The following is a 15,125-nucleotide window of genomic DNA, read 5'->3' on the forward strand; positions in this document are numbered from 1 at the left end:
AGGTAATATTTTGGAAGCAAATGAAACAAGAAATGCATTTTTCGGAAAGCGTTGATATAGTGTTATCTTATCAAAGAATTAAAAGAGGTTGGAATTAAATGAGGAAGAGCCGACTTTTTTCATAAAATAAATCTAGAAGTGCTTGTAAACAAAGCTTGATAAGGTGTAAACATTGCATGTTAAAATCTGGGACAATCAATGGAATGGAACTCATGGGTGGGTGATTTAAATCCAGACACCGTGATTAAGCAAAAGAAAAACTGATAAGGCCATAAAGCTTCGCCGTAGTAATCAGGGACATCCAAAGGATAATCATAACCAGTCTTTATCTGAAGGAATCATAAAAGCTTACAAATTTATAACAGGTAAGATGGTTATGCTTCTTTCGCCGGTGTCTAGAAAAATGCACGATAGTTTGTCGCTGCTTAGGAGTTTATTAGAGCATAACTTGTATGATTAAACCTGTACATTGTTTCGAATAGTTGAAAATGAACTTTATGTACGATTTGTTGATTTAATTCAGTGAATGTTACGAGGTCGGTACATCTATAAGGATCACTTTAAATGTATGTCTTAGACTAGAATTATTTTTTATTCAGAAGAACGGTATTAAAAATGAATACATTATGCTGGATGTGGTATAAACAAATTGTTGTATTCTTAGTTCTTAAGTGGAAACTCCTATTTAACATGCTTCATTGGTAAGCGCATGCAATACCCTAGCTATATCTACATGCATGCACTTCTAGCCAACAACACGATATTTTTACCATCGCCAATCTTTCATACAGCTACTGCCCAGCTCATCGTATTATGAATTGAATTCTTAAGTTTTTAAAATTATATTTACTCTTCGTTACAAATTACATGTATCTTAAAAGTGTCCAGAACATCGAAATCGTGAATATGTCAAGGACGGTTAATATATTAAGTGTCGCCCGCTTGGCGCAGTGGTTAGAGTGTTCGCTCCAGAGTCACGGAGTAAGGAGTTGATCCTTACGTCGCGGGTTCGAATCCCACTGCGGGACACTGGAGACCGGTCCTTTGGATGAGACCGTATAAACCGAGGTCCCGTGTCGCAGTGGGCGCTGGCACGAAAAAGATCCCTCGCTACTCAATGGCCCTGAGTGCCGAGTATAAGTCAAAATTTGTAGCTCTCCAGCGGCAAGTGGTGGCGTCTCCATATGAGAGAAAAATACTCGAGAGGGACGTTAAACAATAAACAAACGAAAACAACTAAAGTTATGTCAATTAGTAAATAAGTAAAGTAAATAAGTTTAACCCCATATGTTTTTTAAATTTTTTATTTAAAGTTTTACAAAATATGGGCCTATAAAGTGAAAAAAAAATTCATAGGTTTATAAGGGTGATTGCAGAAAGGTAGGATTTTGAACATCATACAAAGTTAAGAATTTCTTAATTTTTTTTAGAAACTCACTATTTGCATTAATAACAATCAAAAGAGGTTAAAAAATATATACCATTCAATGTATTCAAAATTTTTTTTTGTATCATCGGTCCTCAAAACAGCAAAATACATGTACTCCACAGATATTCTTATTTGCAGAGCGCGATTGGCAATCTGTAATTATGGCAGCAAAAGTTCGGGTTCTAACAGTAGTTACCAATCATGCCGACCTCGGAAACACCGGGAAGAAAACAGGTTGGTACCTTCCTGAAGTTGCGCATCCATATGACATCTTCATCAAGGCTGGATTTGAAGTTGATTTCGTCAGTCCAAGAGGCGGACAAGCACCCATGGTAAAACTCAATAATATCTCTTTAATAAAATAAAATTTATTGAATAGTTTGTTCAAATATAAACCTCATATTATCCTTTAAAATTGATTTTCTCCTAAGAGGCATTTTTAACATTTGCGTATTATGGACATGTATATGTAAACAAATAGTGATTTTGGATTCCTATTTCATTCCAAAGGATCCAGGGAGTGCAGAGGCGTTTAAAGACGATCCTGTGTGCCAAGCTTTTCTCAAATCCGGAGCTGAAAAATTAAAAACAACCATGACACCCGCTCAGGTGGACATTAGGTAACTTGAAACAAAAAAGTGCAATCATTAGCTCACCTGAGCCAAATGCTCAAGTGAGCTTTACTGATCAAAAGTTGTCTGTCGTCGTTAACTTCTTACAATTTCATCTTCTCCTACAGAACCACTAGGCCTATTTCAAACAAACTTGCAAAAAGTATCCTTGGCTAAAGGGAATTCAAGTTTGTTCAAATGAAGGGCATCGCCTTCTTCCAAGTGGAGATAATTACGAATAAGTGAAAATTTAATGGCATTGTTTAAAAATCTTCTTAAAAACAAGTGGGTCAGAAAATATATAACTTATGTGGAAGCATCCTAAGGTAGTGTAGATTTAAATTTCTTCAAATCATGACCCCCGGGAGTTGGGTGGGGCCACAATGGACGATCAAAGTTTTACAGAGGAATACATAGGAAACATCTTTCAAAATCTTCTTCTCAAGAACAGCAAAGCCAGGATTGGTCATATTTATATGGAAGCATCCTCAGGTAGTGTAGATTCAAGTTTGTACAAAACGTGACCCCATGGGGGTAGGGTGGGACCACAATGGATGACCAGTTTCATATAGGAATACAAATGAAAAATCTTTGAAATTCTTCTTATCAAGAACAGCAAAGCTATGATTGGTCATATTTATATGGGAACATTTTCAGGTAGTGTAAATTCACATCTGTTAAAATCATGACCCTCGAGGGTAGGGTGGGGCACAATGGACATCAAAGTTTTAAATAGGAATACCTAGGAGCAATCTTTAAAATTCTTCTTCTCAAGAACAGCAAAGCTACATTGTATGATTATTCATATTAATATTGAACATCGTCAGGTAATGTTAATTCAAGTTTGTTCAAATCTTGATCCCAGAGGTTGGGTATGGGGCCACAATGGGGAATCAAAGTTTTACATATATAGAAATATATAGGAAAGATCATAAAAATCATTTTCTCGAGAACAGCAAAGCCATGATAAATCATATTAATACAGAAGCATCCTCGGATAGTGTAGATTCAAGATTGTTCAAATCAGTCATCAATCAACAACCACCCAACCCCCCAACCCCGGGGGGGGGGGACATTTAAAGATAAAACTTATAGGAATATAATCTTTAAATATCTTTTAAAATTAAACAAATTATTGTCAAGGAAATATTGAAGTTTAATAAGTTAGTGTAAATTTAAGTTTATTCAAATCATGCCCTCCCCTGTTTAGGATGGGACCATATATATTAAACTTTTCAATACTAAGCTGATTTCTGCTTTTGCCTGGTCAAAGTGCTAAGGTGAGCGATGTGGCCCATGGGCCTCTTGTTCTAATTGCATTCATTTTTAAAGCCAAAACTTTAAAATTATTAAACATTGCACATTACGCGTAGCAGACTGGTTCTTGTATCGAATTAAATTATAAAATGACATTAAAAAACAAACTTTTAAGATAATGCAGTATTTAGTTTAAATATAGGCTATGTAATTACATGTATACCTTTTCTTCAAGAATAAATATTTTGGCAAGATAAACTTGCCTGCTACTGATTGCAAGCTATAGATAGTATATAGTTCCGTTCTTCTATTACGGGCAGATCTGTAATATTATGAGAAACTACATGTAGATAAAAAGCGTGATATTAAATAACTCCAAAACGTTAGTATGAGTTACGAGTGTATCATGAGTAAAAACTGATTTTCTTATATTTTCCAATATGCCACAAATATATATATCTAAGCTTCTAGCAGTACTGTGGTCATTTTCATTGTTGACTTCCAATAGCCAATTACAAGAGACACTACCTTTTTCTAATTATGCAAACTTTTGGTCTATGTATAGTAGAAATTCCCCAACATTACATTTAGCACATCATGTTAATATCTCTTAATTTGAAAGAACATGTATGACAGCGACATCTTTCAAGTTTGGATCAAATAAAAGCATGTGATAGAATTTGTCTTCGATCTTTTGTCGCATTTTCATACGAGTGTCAACGAATCAGTAACTGAGTAGTATTTACATTAGGGATTTATTTACAATACATGCATGTGCTGTGTTCACATATTAACTGGATAAAATATCTGCATGCCCTTCTAATTCAAACTAACTAATCCCTTTATTCGTATGACCATTGACTGAATGATTCATGCTGAGACAGACAAGATTATAATTGTTGCAGGAAAAATAATAATGTCAAAAAAAGCAAGATTTTTATTTTTGGAAGAGATAATTATTTTTGGTATAATTATATAGGAAAAAATAATAATAATGTGGGGGTACCCTACGGCTTTCCATAATTTTGGTTAGAGTATTGGAGGTGATTGTTTGATATCTGTCGTTTTTTTTCACATTAACACTGTTCTGGAGCGATTTTTCTAACAGGTACTTGTAGACCCTAATCCCTTAAAAGTTCACATCTGTCCTTTTTTTTTTATATAAAACTCATGTCTTAATCTTTGTGTTTGATGCACAGTTTGTGTTAACTTATCCCATAAATTCAATGGTGTTTTCCCGAACACTACACATAATTTGATAAAAGAAGATGTATAGTATAAATGTTTCAAGTTTACTACATGTTTCATCAGGCATATTTTGGGTCTTAGTTGGTGTTTTCTCAACACTAAAAATAATTTTATGAAAGTGCGCTACTTGGTCAAATCACCTGCCATATTTTCATTAGGTAACACATCGGAGAAAAAATTCTGTTAGTACTTCAAATATTACGTCAAAATCCTAAATGCACCATAACAATTTATTTGTTTGTATGTTGTTTAACGTCCCTCTCGAGAATTTTTCACTCATATGGAGACTCCACCACTTGCCGGTGGAGAGCTGCAAATTTTGTCCTATACTCGGCACTTATGGCCATTGAGCAGTGAGGGATCTTTTTCGTGCCAGCACCTACTGCGACACGGGACCCGGTTTATACGGTCTCATCCAAAGGACCGGTCTCCACGTCCCACAGTGGGATTCGAACCCGCGACGTAAGGATCAACTCCTTACTCCGCGACTCTAGCGCAGACGCTCTAACCACTGCGCCACGCGGGCGACCCATAACAATCTAAAATTATATAATAATAATAAAAAAAACTTTTGAGAAAATTGTTGAATAATCCAAGGAATTCAAAAGAGAATAAATAATAAAATTTTGTTTCTGTAGGTTTGTTTTAACTTTCTGCTATTCTCCGTACATTACCATCGGCAATACCAGCAAATCAGCAATTTTGTCAGACAAATTAATTAACCTCAATTTTTTTTACCAAAATTATTAATAAAAGTCATTCATTGACGTTTTCTTTTTACATCTCAGCATCTTTGTATTTTGACACCTGTTGTACTGTTCATACATATACTTTGGGTGCTCCGACTCCATTTCAATCAAAGATTTTAAAAAGCAAATTTGTACATTTTACTGGAATTGTCAGCACATTTTTAAAGTAAAAATTAGCTTTTAACCCCTTGCCTAACATTTAATACAAAAAGACTATGTAGAAAAGCCTCTGAAATGTATTGATTATATCACAAATTTATTTTTACCAACTTTAGTAAATTAGGAAAACTGAAAATGCATCACGTTTATTCTATATTTGAACAATACCACATTCATTGACATTTTTTATAGCAAGTTTATTACTATAGCTTTATAGCCACATTGCGTTCTGGCTTCGTTGTCATGATGCTTTTAGTGTCGAATATGCAAATTCTACTGCTAAATTTATTAGCACAACTTACTAAGAGTCTTTCGATATAAGGATAAATACATGTACATTCATGGCTCAAAGTGTTATCGAATTAATTCCTTTACCATGATACCCCTGCCCATTTACATTATTTTTTAAAAATATATTATATATGTTTTGATATTTAATCGCCTCGTTTTACTTTTGCACATCGGGTTTGATGCCATCTGACGTTTTAGAAATTTCTGTCAAGACTAAGGTCGGATATAAACGAAAGGGATTTGCATATTTTATTTTTAATCTGATAATAATCACAACTTATTTCTTCTACATCATTTAAATCAAGTTTTAATTGAATTATTTACTAACGACGTTTTATCAAATAATTTAGCCATTTTTGTTGCCTGTTTCATTAAAAATTGTCAGTAACTTAGACCCCCCCCCCCCCATGTAACCACTACCTTACTCTCTTTCTTGCGGCTGTTTGTCAAAAATAAAAGGAGACTTTTTATTATATTTACGATAATTATTATGAAAGTGAAATCTAAATATAGTTTACGGACGTCATCTCATACCAAGTGTATTAAAAGTGGAGTAAGAATGAACTCGGGTGCAGGCGTTTTGGAGTTTTATATTTGTAACATTTAATAATTCATAAGTATAGATTGTCTTATTCTTATTCTTAGCCAGATATTTATTTTTTTTTCTAGTAAATATAAGGTTATCTTTTACGCTGGTGGCCATGGACCAATGTTTGATTTGCCAACAAACAAGGAAATCGCTAATTTATGTACCAAGGCCTATGAAGCGGGCGCTGTTGTGAGTGCCGTCTGCCATGGGACTGTGGGTAAGCCCAAGTACATTTATAACACTATCAAACCAAACTATAATTATTTCTGTAATTTTCATTGTAAGAATCATTCTATGAAATATCGATGGCATATAAAATATCGTTTTAAAGTTTACCATAATAAGATATCATAGACTAGGTTATCTTGGAATACATTTCAGTATCCGCACTTTCTAAATACCTTCGTGGAATATGGTATCCACGTCCATCTCGCAATTAAAATTATTCTTCTTCAATTTATCTACATGTTTATAGGAATAGTGACATTTTTATACCCTGACTGAATTTGGCCGGGGTATATAGTGTTGTCTTCTTGTATTCCCGTCTATCACACTGCATGTTTGGCTCAGATTCAAAGAAACTGTTCAAGATATTTTAACCAAATTCATAAACTGGTCAGTCAGGGTTGTGCCTAATTGAAATAGCAGGGGAAATTTGAAAATTAGACAGGGGTCTGGGGTTCCTTCCCTAAACAGGGCATTGAGAGGGAGTACCTGAATAACCGGGGGATTATACCATTATAGGCGGGGAAATTCCCCGGGTCTTAGGTACAGCTCTGTCAATACATATTAATGGAGCTATTCAACGGTAGCATAATTTTTTTACCCTGACCTTCAATGTGACCTTAACCGTACTATTCCTTATTTTATGTTTACTTCAGTTTTAAAATATCGATTCAAAATTTTGAAATTTTCATATTGGGGATACATTAGTACATATTGATAAAAGCTATTCAACTTTGAAGAATTTTCTGACCTTGACCTCCCAGTAAACTTGACCTTTTTTCCTGTTTTGTGTTTTGTCAAGATTTTAAAATCTATTCAATATATATTTAACCAAAATCATACAGTGTAACACATTGGTATGAGCTATCCAACTATTTCATTATTTCTATTTTTGACCTTCCCTTTGACCTCACTTATACTTATTCTATTTTTAGAACAATTTATAAAAGTTATTAATATTTCATAAAATTTTAAACATATTATTAGGGATTGTTCACATATGTCGAAATTTTCTGACCTTGCTCTCTCCTATGTCTTGAAACCACTTTTTGTGTCGCCTGCAGAGAAGAGCGACACTTAGGGATCACTTTACCAGGCGCCTGTCAAACTATATCTCTCAAAAACTATAACTAAAGGGATATCGATTTGATATTTTGAACATATATTGCTTGGCACTATGGCTTTTGTAAGATACCACAGTTACAAATTTGAAGAATTTTTAATTCCTTTAACCTGAGGGTGCTTTGTTTCGATTTCAATTTAAAATTAGCCAAGTGATTGAGAATTAAGTCACAAAATGGTGTAACGTTTGCAGACGTACAGGTAAACAGACAGACACACGTATACCTTGACAGACTCGAGACAACGGATGTTCAGAAGAGCTCACTTTAGCTTACAGTGCAGGTAAACTGAAAAGATGGAACTTTTAAAATTGACATCTCTTTAGGGTAAAAAAGACAAGTGCCGTTATTAAAGCGGCATTAGAGTCAAACAGGAAAGTGCTGGTATTAAAGCAATATTTTAAAATAACTCAATTCATAGATTTTATATCTGTAAAATATTATTGAAGGTTTAGTGCCGGTGAAATTATCAAATGGAGATAGCATTGTCAAGGGCCAGACCGTAACTTCATTCACAAATGCGGAAGAAGAATTTGTGAAACTCACAGATGCGATGCCATTTCTTCTCGAAACGAAACTCAGAGAGCTGGGGGCCAATTTTGTGGGCGCTGAGAATTTTCAAGTTAACGTGCAGGTATTGTAATAAGAATTTGTCAAGTCACAGAAGTTTTTAGTGAAGTAATGCGAATGGTCTTAAAATATAAGACCTCTAAAGAAATTAAAGTTGTTTGATTGGTTTAAAATCCTTGGTGCTCAAAGTATTGAATTTGTAAGTAAAGGGAAGTTATAATTTTTCATAAGTTTTACAAAAACAAAAATAGACTAAAATCCTAAAACTAATATGTCTGTAATAGTCATTTAATTGTACTGGAAAGAATCACGTTTACTGATGTGATATGGTCCATGTACATTTCCTTTGATTCCTGGATTTGTATTTCATTCGTCGACTTGGTTAATTTTCAGACAAGTGGACGAATTGTTACCGGACAGAATCCACCTTCAGCAAGTCCAATGGCTGAGAAAATAGTCTCCATTGTAAAAACAGCTTGAACAGTAAGATCCAGTTGTGCCATACAGTGAACAACAAGATATACCTAGTAAAACATCTAGGCGTTATCACAGACTGAATCCTTATACATTATTTAAATGTACATATATTTATCGAAAAAATATGCCCTGGATATATGATTATTATATTAAAAAAGCCAAAAAACAGAGTTTGTTTTAGATTTATTGACATCAATATTGCTGGTGTGGGTAAAAAAAAAGTACATTACTTTAATAAGGAATTTCTGCATAATACAGAGTAAAAGTTGGTAAAGCTTCAAAACTGGAGACGTATCATTGATATCTAACATAATACACTAAAAATGTAAATGTAATAAACATATAAAATGTAATGCCCACTAAAAGCGCTGTTTAGGCTACAGTAAACTATCAAGATGCAATTTTGAAGTTTCGAATTCTGCTTTTTTATTAGCTCACCTGAGCCAAAGGCTCAAGTGAGCTTTTCTGATCAAAATTTGTCCGTTGTCTGTCGTCGTCGTCGGCGTCGTTGTTGTCGTAAACTTTTCACATTTTCATCTTCTTCTCAAGAACCACTGGGCCAATTTCAACCAAACTTGCCACAAAGTATCCTTGGGTGAAGGGGATTCAGGTTTGTTCAAATGAAGGGCCATGCCCTCTTTCAAGGGGAGATAATAAAGAATTAGTGAAAAATTAATAGCATCTTTTAAAAATCTTCTTGTCAAGAACCACAAAGCCAGGGAAGATGAAACTCATGTGGAAGCATCCTAAGGTAGTGTAGATTCAAGTTTGTTCAAATCATGACCCCCGGGGGTAGGGTGGGGCCACAATGGAGGATCAAAGTTTTACATAGAAATATATAGGAAAAACCTTTAAAAATCTTCTTCTCAAGAACAACAAAGCCATGATGAATCATATTTATATGGAAGCATGCTCAGGTAGTGTAGATTCAAGTTTGTTCAAATCATGACCCCTGAGGGTAGGGCGGGGCCACAATGGAGGATCAAAGTTTTACATAGAAATATATAGGAAAAATCTTGATAAAAAAAAAATCTTCTTCTCAAGAACAGCAAAGCCCTGATTGGTCATATTTATATGAAAGCATCCTCAGGTAGTGTAGATTCAAATTTGTTCAAATCATGACCCCTGGGGGTAGGGCGGGGCCACAATGGAGGATCAAAGTTTTACATAGAAATATATAGGAAAAACCTTTAAAAATCTTCTTCTCAAGAACAGCAAAGCCATGATGAGTCATATTTATATGGAAGCATCCTCAAGTAGTGAAGATTCAAGTTTTTTCAAATCATGACCCCCGAGGGTAGGGCGGGGCCACAATGGAGGATCAGAGTTTTACATAGAAATATATAGGAAAAATCTTTAAAAAATCTTCTTCTCAAGAACAGCAAAGCCCTGATTGGTAATATTTATATGGAAGCATCCTCAGGTAGTAAAAATTCAAATTTGTTCAAATCATGACCTCTGGGGGTAGGGCGGGGCCACAATTGAGGATCAAAGTTTTACATAAAAATATATAGGAAAAATATTTAATATCTTCTTCTCAGGAACAGCAAAGCCCTGATTGTTCATATTTATGTGGAAGTATCCTCAGGTAGTATAAATTCAAGATTGTTCAAATCATGACCCCCTGGGGTAGGGTGGGGCCACAATGGAGGATCAAAGTCTTAAATAGAAATATATAGGAAAATATCTTTCTGATGAAGAACTGCAAAGCCATGATTAGTCATTTTGATATGGAAGCATCCTCAGGTAGTGTAGATTCAAGTTTGTTAAAATGATGACCCCCGGGGATAGGGATGGGCCACAATGGGGTGTCGAAAATTTTACATAGGAACAAATAGGAAAATATCCTCTTCTCAAGAACTGCAAAGCCATGATTAGTCATTTTGATATGGAAGCATCCTCAGGTAGTGTAGATTCAAGTTTGTTAAAATGATGACCCCCGGGGATAGGGATGGGCCACATTAGGGTGTCGAAAATTTTACATAGGAACAAATAGGAAAATATCCTCTTCTCAAGAACTGAAAATCATGTTTAGTCATTTTGATATGGAAGCATCCTCAGATAGTGTAAATCAAATTCGTTCAAATGATGACCCCGGGGGTAGGGTGGGGCCCAATCGGGGATCGAAAGTTTTACATAAGAACATGCAGAAAAAATATTTCTTCTCAAGAACAGAAAAGCTATGTTTAGTCATATTGATATGGAAGCATCCTCAGGTAGTGTAGATTCAAGTTTGTTCAAATATTGACCTCTGGGATAGGGAGGAGCCACAATGGGGGATCAAATTTTTACAAAGGATTATATGGGGAAATTTTTTCAAAATTTACTCAAGTACAACAAAGCCATTTGTTATATTGACATGAAAGCATCATCAGCCCCCCCCCCCCCCCGGTAACCTTTTCAATACTGAACTGATTTGTGGTTTTGCCTAGCCAATGTACTCAGGTGAGCAATGTGGCCCATGGGCCTCTTGTTTTGTTTGAATTGCAAAGATTTCAGAGATTAGTTTTCCTGTTCTACAGTTTTCGTTTTGTGTCGTGTGTAAGCATTCTGACATCTCTATCTTGCTCTCATTTTGACAATTCATCTTTTGGAAGAACATACGCATTAACTTATCACAGTCTCCGAAGACCCTTGATCCCAGTGGAACTCTTTATCATCCAGTTTCAAGCAATTTTCGTCATAACCAGTCGCTTGTCTGTAAACATTTAAGATATGTTGATGAAACTTGACAATTCTCTTCTAAACTAGATCAGACTCTAATACAAAGCTGCATATATCTGAGGAATTCAAGAAATACTTTTAAAAAATTTAACTTCAGGAGAACAGTACTATAACTAATATTGTTCTAAGAAATAATACTGGACTGTGTGAAGCAAAGACTAACGCAAAATAGCTTTTACACAACGAATGAATAAGGCCACGAAGAAAAGATATGCATTTCATCTCGTAATCTAGTTCAAGCTATATAGAATCCAATTCAAGCTATAAAGAAATCAACATTTCGTGATTAAATTGAAGCAAAGAAACTTCCAAAGTAGACATATCCAAGAAATCCCTTAGAATGACTCTTAAGTCACAGACTGTGAAACTACTATGGAAGCACATTAAATGGACGAGTTAACACTAATGTAAGTTATGATAAATATTTAAAAGGAACTTCACTCAACAATGTTAGCATATCACCAGAGGCTGTGATGCAAAATTAAGAATCTTCTTTATATCAGGAAGTTTACATTATAATTTCGTCTTACCTTGTACAATGCTTCCTGAGAGAAACAATCAATTCCCCTGGTGAACTGTGATTCCCACCAAGCCCTGGGACTCGTTTGAACGATTTAGATTCCCACCAAGCCCTGGGACTCATTTGAACGATTTAGAATCTACCCTATGGAAGCGTATAAGTTAAGTTTAATTTTTCTTGTTCAGTGTATTTTGAAAATATATTGAATTTTAGGTCACCTGACTCACTCAGGTGACCTATTGCTATCCGTTTTTGTCCGTCGTCGTGCGATGTGCGTTAACATTTGAACATTTTTAGCTTCTTCTCTGAAACCGCTCAACCAATTTCAACCAAATTTGGCATATAGCATTTATGGATAAAAGGGAACAAAAATTGTGAATTTCATGTTCCCTGCCCCCCTGGGGCCTGAGGGGTGGGGCTAAAACCACCAAAATTAATGCAATCTTTAAAAATCTTCTTCTTTACTCCTGGACATCAAGTAATTTCATTGAAAAATTTTCGTCTCTGCTCCTGGTTTGTAAATAAACTAAGTATATAGTTATGATGAGGAAGAATGCCTCTTCCAAAATTGTGAATTTCATGGCCCCTGGATCAGGGGTTCTGTTGTTAGGGCGGGGCACTATTGATTATATAGTGAAAATGCATTAATTCTTTGAAAATCTTCTTCTCTGCTGCTGGGTAGTAAATAAACTAACTAAGTACATAGTTATGATAAGGATGAGTGCCTCTTCCAAAATTGTGAATTTCATGGCCCCTGGGTCAGGGGTTCTGGTGAAGGGGGAGGGGGCTCTATTGATTATATAGTGAAAATGCATAATTTCTTTCAAAATATTTTTTCTACCACTGGGTATAAAGCAAAGAAACAGGTGTATGGTTATGATGAGCAAGGGTGCTTCTTCCAGAATTGTAAGTCCAGGCCCCTGGATCAGATGCTCTGGTGTAAGGATGGGGCTTTATTTATTTAATATAGTGAAAATGCATTTCTTTGGAAATCTTCTATGCTTCTGGGCAAACAGAGTAAAAGTTTCAATATGGAAGGGTATTTTTACCATAGATTTGAACACCTGGACCATTTAGTCAAGTGTTCCTGGCCAGGGCTCTATTGATTTTTTTTTCTGCTGAGCAGTTATTCCCCTTTGCCATTAACCTTTGATAATTAATCACTGTAAATAATGTATTTGAAAGGTTAATAGGATAAGAAAATTATGCAAGAATATTTATTGTATAATACAAAAAGTACTTTCATAGTTTTATTGATCAGGTAGACTTGAAAATAATAGATAAATAAAAATGAGAAAAAAATAACTTATCTTTTTAAATGTTCTTCAAAGGCCAAGAGAGGCCAATTTGATAAATAATATTATGGGGTTAAAAAATAGACATTATGTTACTAGTCTGCATGGTAATAGTGATAAATGGGAGACAGATAGATACTAGACCAATTATTTTGTTGATCCTAATCATACTATTTTTCTTGCTTTTAATTGGGCAACGAAGCTTCATTTATCAGTTTATGGATCCTCTAAATTGTTGCATTGTACTCAGGTGACCGTTAAGGTCCTTGGGCCTCTTCTTCTAGGCCTAACCTTCCTCGAAGGACCATTATTTTAAAATCTACATTTTTTAATCTACATTTTTTTCCAGAAAGTTCACGCGTACGTGTAGATAGCCCAAAGGTTCTAAGAAGAGTTTATTTCCGTACATATTTCTTTTCTAATATTAAACTTTGATCCCCTAATATTTACATTTGCAAATATTTTTCTTAATTGAACCTATTAAAGAGAAAATATGTTCAATTCTGTGTGAACTTGTTAGGGGGTCAGAGGTCATAGCGTGACCGAATAACACGGGCAAGATGATATTTTGCCTACATATTTCCATCACAGTGAAACTGGTTTCGGAACTTCCATAAATTATTAATATTAACCTGAATTAGTCCTGGAGAATATTGGTTGCTAAAGTATTTAACTCTGTGGCTTTTTGACTATTTGTATAAACAGATTCAATGAATGAATATGTTGACAAAATATTTGTTCGTGGGGATGTTAATTTGTGGACATTGGTCCCACAAGAACATTGAAGATTCCAAACTAGGTGGGAATGTGTGACCTTAAAGAAGAAAGAAAGTAAGGTAATCATTCATAAACAGCATACCGAATTTTGTGCAACACTGTGTCAAAAGTACAAATCTTCTGTGAAGAAAATACAAAAGTTGTATGAAAATTTTTGCTATGATATATATATTGCCGTAATAATTCTGTTTCAGAACAGTTTTCATTTTTAAATTGAGGTTTCGTTAGTGTTACACGAATCAATTAAAATTATAAATACTTATGAAACATGTGCAGGCACACTAATATACACCGTATACTATAATACATTTGGTGATCAGATCTATACCGCACATTCGATGTTTGATTAAAGCATTAAATGCTTTTGAAAATTAACTAGACATGTTCAAAGAACAAACTTTTAAGTTATTTTCAGAACGATAAAGCACCTGTCACAATTAAACTCTGCAATTCAACCAACTGCAAAGTACCAACTAATGAATAAATATTGATAAATATTTTAAGAATTTTGAAATCGATTATTGTTCTTTATCTTCAAATATTTTCATTAAAAAATACCTGACAGCTTAAAGATGACCTAAGTACAACCTTAGACTTGAGGCCATCCTAACGTCGAGATTCAACATTTAATAGTTCTAAATATCCTCTAAATATCTGTACAAGTTAGTTAAGATATACTTAGGTCACCTCTACCGGCCGCTTTAGCTTTGCCAAGTTGTACGATAAGGCTACCTTTAAAAAATTGTTTGGTTGCCCTCTCCCGATCGACTGTCTAAAAATGGCCCGACTCAAGACTTTTTTAACCTCCAGGAAGCATTAATTTTTTTTATGTATTCTGGAAAATATATTTTAAAATTTGGCATTAAAATTGAAATTTTTGCGAAAAAAAATTTTTTCACCTACCTACCGACCCAATTTTTTCATCCCAAGTCGAGAGAGGGCAAACAAACATTATTTTAAACTTGGCCTTAGCACCCTTTATTTTACGACCCCTAGTAGGCTAACAAGATGCAATTTTAAAATGTCTCCATCTGTTGTTTAGTTTATTTGAAATACATATACATCAAAGGATATTTTAGAGTA

At 34.6% G+C, this 15,125-nt stretch overlaps 1 protein-coding gene across 1 annotated transcript; it reads left to right on the top strand.

The window, feature by feature from the left end:
- Positions 1-294: 294 nt before the first annotated feature.
- On the top strand, positions 295-8,753 carry LOC133190837 (uncharacterized). Its single transcript, XM_061326522.1, has 6 exons — positions 295-365; positions 1,568-1,761; positions 1,940-2,049; positions 6,414-6,550; positions 8,129-8,313; positions 8,643-8,753. Exons 2-6 carry the CDS (start codon positions 1,591-1,593, stop codon positions 8,727-8,729), a joined length of 690 nt encoding a protein of 229 aa, XP_061182506.1. The 5' UTR covers positions 295-365; positions 1,568-1,590; the 3' UTR covers positions 8,730-8,753.
- The last annotated feature ends 6,372 nt before the right edge of the window (positions 8,754-15,125 follow it).

The sequence above is a fragment of the Saccostrea echinata genome, unplaced genomic scaffold (genome assembly GCF_033153115.1).
Source record: "Saccostrea echinata isolate AGI-Se365-2 ecotype Australia unplaced genomic scaffold, CSIRO_AGI_Sech_v1 ptg000022l, whole genome shotgun sequence".
Lineage (NCBI taxonomy): Eukaryota > Metazoa > Mollusca > Bivalvia > Ostreida > Ostreidae > Saccostrea > Saccostrea echinata.

Bases quoted from the DNA above. Each gene is read 5' to 3' on its own strand.
- LOC133190837 (XM_061326522.1), top strand. From the start codon at position 1,591: ATGGCAGCAAAAGTTCGGGTTCTAACAGTAGTTACCAATCATGCCGAC. The intron at 2,050-6,413 runs GTAACTTGAAAC...TTTTTTTTCTAG, and splicing joins CCCGCTCAGGTGGACATTAG to TAAATATAAGGTTATCTTTT. The intron at 8,314-8,642 runs GTATTGTAATAA...GTTAATTTTCAG, and splicing joins ATTTTCAAGTTAACGTGCAG to ACAAGTGGACGAATTGTTAC.